The sequence below is a fragment of the Anticarsia gemmatalis genome, chromosome 16 (assembly GCF_050436995.1).
Source record: "Anticarsia gemmatalis isolate Benzon Research Colony breed Stoneville strain chromosome 16, ilAntGemm2 primary, whole genome shotgun sequence".
NCBI lineage: Eukaryota > Metazoa > Arthropoda > Insecta > Lepidoptera > Erebidae > Anticarsia > Anticarsia gemmatalis.
The window spans coordinates 6,236,956-6,242,391 of NC_134760.1; the positions used below are offsets into that span (position 1 = coordinate 6,236,956).

At 39.1% G+C, this 5,436-nt stretch overlaps 1 protein-coding gene across 1 annotated transcript in view; it reads left to right on the top strand.

Moving 5' to 3' along the window:
* Positions 1 to 4,697, top strand: part of LOC142979529 (uncharacterized) — a 129,187-nt gene extending 124,490 nt beyond the window's left edge. Inside the window, exons 8-11 of the mRNA XM_076124483.1 lie at positions 215 to 336; positions 940 to 1,141; positions 1,461 to 1,611; positions 1,729 to 4,697. Coding sequence (XP_075980598.1) covers positions 215 to 336; positions 940 to 1,141; positions 1,461 to 1,611; positions 1,729 to 3,851 — 2,598 coding nt within the window. The 3' untranslated portion in view covers positions 3,852 to 4,697. The remainder of the gene's footprint in view (positions 1 to 214; positions 337 to 939; positions 1,142 to 1,460; positions 1,612 to 1,728) is intronic.
* Positions 4,698 to 5,436: the final 739 nt, after the last annotated feature.

Here is a 5,436-nt window from a genome sequence, read left to right on the forward strand (position 1 = left end):
GTAAGACGTTTTAAAAACTTACTGTTAACAAATACCTACTACTGGTGTACGGATCTGTTGTACAAAAACGCTTCAATTGATTCGTTTAATGATTATGTTCGACTACTTAGAATGTTTGTTATACAAAAAGTTCAATGGTTTCGCAAATGGTACAGTCGTTCAATTTAACTGAATGTTTTTTCTAGTATTATAATTAGTTTGTTTGTAATTCCAGATGTCTAGAATAAGACAGACTCTGTCCAATGAAGATGGCTTCGATTTGGAACACGTGAACGCGAAGAACAATCCTTGTGGACTGGTCTTTGAACTTAGGAAGAAAAATCAAGGATTAAAAAAGTGAGTACTTTATTTTATAAATACTTTTTACTTTGTGCTTTTTATTTAATCTTGCAAAATCTTTCTCTTTGTCCAATAAATCGTTCCCATAAAGGTAAGAATAACGTCTCAGCTCTCCCACCCACATGCAAAATAACTTAAAAAGTAAAAGCCTCTTTCAAAGAGATCCTAATTTTGTCGTTTCACTCACTAAAAATATTACCCTTTCGTTCACTTATGCAAAACATTTTAAAATGGGGGCTTGTCGACTAAAAGTTGCATTCACTGCGTCCAGTTTTATGTGGGTGTTAGTACCAAAACAAAACGAATCTTTATGAAGTCAGCGATACCCAATTGTGTATAATTCGAATTTCACTTAAAAGTTTAAAATCCTAAATGTAAACGTCATTATTTCAGGACTGACATAAACAAGACTAAGTTTTCTGTAATAAAAAGACGAAACTTAACTAATCTTCACTTAAACCCTTTTGTTTATTTGCCAGTAGGGATTTCTTGAAGGCATTGAATTATGTACCAACTCCGCTTTTTCAACCCTAACGACAATATTTTTTTGATTTCCTAACAATATTGATACCTAATTAATTAATATATTTTTCTCTTCAGCGGCAATCCCGGCGGGCGTGGACTACGCTTGCTCCGTCGCGGCGGGCGTTTGTTCGGCGTAGCGTTGACGCGTCTGTGCGGCGGCGCCGTGCCGCCCGCGCTCATGCTGGCGCTGCGACGTCTACGAGCCCTTGCGCCCAACACGCACGGCGTCTTCCGCAGGAGCGCTAATGCTAAGGCACTTAGGTTGCTTAGAGATAAGGTAAGAACGCAACCACATTTTTACTATTTAACCATGTTTTTAAAAAGTATATCATTTAACTAGCAGATATAGGCTAAGCTGTAGAAACAATCTTCTAAATTTAAAATTGTAATAACGCAAATATAACTATTACGAGTTCAAAATAAGATGAAGACTCATCTCGTGAATCATTGTTTAATCACCGCTTTGTCAATATAATAATGATGTTGAGTGACTTGTTCAAATACAGAAGCTACCTGTTAATCAAATAAAATAGCCGTACTATGTACCTGTATCACATTTTATGTACGCTATATTTACAATGTTATTTACTTTGCAGTTGGATGCTCTCGGACCGTGGGTGGAAGGTTGTCCTGAGTTAGAACGTGCACCGGTGCTGTTACTAGCGGCGCTTGTCAAAGAGTTCTTCCGCGCGCTACCCCAACCATTACTCGCTTCTGAACTGTACCCTGCTTGGTTGCAAGTACTCAGTAAGTATTGCACATCAAACAATTTGAAAATAACTACTACAGACTGTTTGTGACATTACACTTGGTCTCATAACATTGTTTCGGCATTGACTACAAGGTCTTTATCTTTTGTTACAGCATTATCACAAAATGAAAAGGTGACAGCCGTGCGCTCGTTGTTGTTGAAGCTACCGAAATCTCACTACACGATGTTGATGTACTTCATATGTTTGCTGCAAGCGATCGCCAAGAAGTCCAACATCAACCTCATGTGTCCCATGAACCTCGGAGTATGTGTGGGGCCCAGTCTCCTGTGGCCCAACACTCCCTGTGACAAAGCTCCCAAAGCAGTGCCAATGGTCGTAGAACTACTCATCGTGAAAGCTGATGTGTTATTCGGTCCCCAAATCTCCGGTCTTCTGGGTAACGGCAGTCCTGAAACCTCGAATGCATTATTAGACTCAGGTGCGGAAGAAAGCGATAGCCTACATTCTGTTGGAATTTCTTTAGATTCCATGGAGTTGTCTACTCCACGTAAAGAAAAGTTATCCCTAAGTCGTGATTCAGGGTTGACACTTTCAGAAGACGATTCAAATAGTAACGGAGGCAACAGTCCTGCGCCAAGGAACATCCTGCACAGTCTGTCTGCGCCGACGTGCAACATGCAGCAGGAATCAAAGCTGGTAATGCGGTATAACACCGACAACCACAACGTTCCAGGCCTCCCGCAAATAGCCCAACGACAAAATATCTACTCCAACAAAGCAGAAATTTACAGCACAGTGAATGACGAACTATATACGACGCCGTACCTGGGAGAGCGATACGTGCATAATTCTATAAATATTGGAATCTCAAACGGTATAGATGAAAGGAATTATGTATCAAAAACTGCACTGCAGCGTTCTACAGCCGATATCTACGAACAGAGTCCAGCTAAATACATAACCGGCCTAGAGCCACAGAAACCACCGAGGAGTAACATGTCAAAGGCAGCTCGCACTTCTAAAGTCTACAGCATGTTTGCTGAAACTCAAGAAACTGAGAAAAATGTAACAAACAAAAACTTCAATCGAGCAAAGAGTTCAGACAATCTATTAGAATCGAAACAGGAAAGTATGGACAATAAACGCGACCTGGTTTCTAGTCAAGAAAATATAGTATACAGTAACATACACGACCTTGCGATGTTCACAGAGAACATTCAACGACAAAACCAATATCAGACACACGCGGAAACAGTATCCAACACGAATTACTCACGAGTTTATACAGGCTGGGAGAAGAAGAGTGCTAACTACAACAACAAATCGAACTCAGAAAATATCTACGGTCAGATGACGAAGAAGCAGGGGGAGACCTCGCAGAGCAAAGTAGATGGGAATGTAACACCGGCAGCCACCATTTTTACAAGAAATGACTGGACTCGTCAAGCAGCGAGGACTAAGAGCTTAGAAGTAAGCGAAGATGTACACGCGAACACGGAGAAAATGCGAAACGGCAACTACGAAATAAATGTTACAAACTGTTGCCGAAAGAGACGATTTGATCCGGCTCACATGTGTACTAAGAGCTGTTCCGTTCCTCCTTCCTCTAACCGGGAACAGGAAAAACATATGAACCCGTTACAAAATTCTTACTCGTACGTCGAGAATATTCACAATAATACTTCCGAAGAAAACAAAAAATCTCGTCTACGTAACTACAACACCAATAAATTGAATCAATCCAAATCTCTAGCGAACATCATCCTTCACAGCGACTCGAGCAGCAGCGACACCTTGTACCAGCCACAGAACTCGTACAACAGTCGATCGACGGAGTCACCCGCCAGCGAGAACTCCTTCGAGAACTGCTACACCACGCAGTACATTGATCCCTTATACACGTCGGTGTACAACCGCAGAAGGGACATTTTCCACGACATGAAATCGCCAAACATGTTCCCCTCTGACATCTACAAAGCGACGCCTACGGCTGTCCAGCCCGAGTACAATAACTCGGAGAACGAGCAGAACAACAATAATAATAAGAAGCCGCCGCATATGCCTCCACCAGTCCCGCCAAGGAAGATGGTGTACCAGAGAGTGTTGAAGAAGTTCCAGCCGGTGCACGTGAACAAGGACGACAAGAACTCGCGATCGAAGTCAGTGCCACGCCTCTACAGGGAGCCATCGAACGGTCCCGACAAGAAGGGACAGAACAACATGATCGCCCTGGACGCCTCCGAGTCAGACACCGAGTCAGAATCCTACGTGTAAACGCTGCGCAAGCACAAAATTAACATACATTAATATGGAGATATATTTAAATTATTAATAATACATATTATTATGTGTCAAAGTAATCATGATCTGTGTTGAACAAAATTTGTAATAAACGTAGTTTAATATCGATGTTAGAAACTTAACATTTTGAACCAGTTTGTATACTACTTACTACTTTTAAGACGCTATGAGTTCATAGTGGTTATGTAAGGAATATCTTGTGAATCCCGCCTTAAAATTATAATATGTGACCATAACCAGAGTTGTTTTGGTGATGTAATTCCAAAGATGTAAGAATAGTTTCAAACTTAATGGTATTATGTAGATGGATGCTCGATGGGATATAATGAATATTATTTTGTCCTCAATCAAATGTTTAATATAGGACGTGTTTATGCCAATCACTCGCTATTAAATTTTAATTAACGTTAGATATTTGTCGTAGTGTACCTAATACTAAAGTTTATTGCGCTGGTTGTATTTTGTATACTTTGTTTTAAATTGAATGAAAATAAATCATTGATACAATATACAGTTTATTGACATTTTAAATTATTAATCGCTACTATATCAAAATAAAATGAAATGTAATTATAAATTAGATGTTATAAAATTGACTCGAAATGTAAAATGTTGATAATATGTATTTATTACATTTATTTTCTCTCTATTATTATGTAACTAGCGCTGATTAAAATAAACTATGACTTTAATGTGTCATTTATGTCTGAAAATATTGATGATAATGGTTAATGAAACCTGTCTGCCTGTGTATATAATGTATGATATATTGTACCTACACTTATTATAAAATATATTAAATGGTTTTAATGATAATAAGTATACATTTTTCTTTTCCCCAAGTCCCCAATATAATTAGTATGGCACGTAGAGATTCACATGCATTCACACTGTAACAACTTGTGGCTAGCTCTGTGTATTCCAGATATTTAATAAAAATGATACAATGCCAAGAGAATTAGACGTATAGCCGCCGTTAGGTGTGGTCTCCGTTCTATTAATGAGAAAGATGGAATGTACCTACAATGCGAATATAATATGAACCTAAGTGTAAATGTGAACAAAACAGGCAACCAAATACTCCTGTATAGTCACCTGGTTCCAATAACACTGATGATCTTGGCCGAAAAAGAACTAAGTTTATTTTTTACTTTAATAATAGCACGTGCGTGCGAACATTAATCTTGAGTAGTCAAAAAAAAAAGATAACTCCCACATTAAGAATTGCTCTTGTGTCGCGAGGACTTTTACAAACATAAAAACAACGGACACAAAGCACAACCAGACCCGATACAATTATTTGTGGATCGCACAAATAATTGCTCCGTGTGGGAATCGAACCCACGACCTCCCGCCGCAATGGTATCGGCGTGGCGACCTAAACCACTGCGCCGAACATTAAATTACAGTAGCTCGAAATTCGAATAAACATACTCTTTGCTTAGGGCCTTTACAATGCGATGCGGAAATGATTGTAACCAGTTGATCGATTGCTGGTTTTTATATAAATAAAACAGGTTATGCTAAAAGCAGGACAAATGATAAAACAAGTAAATAT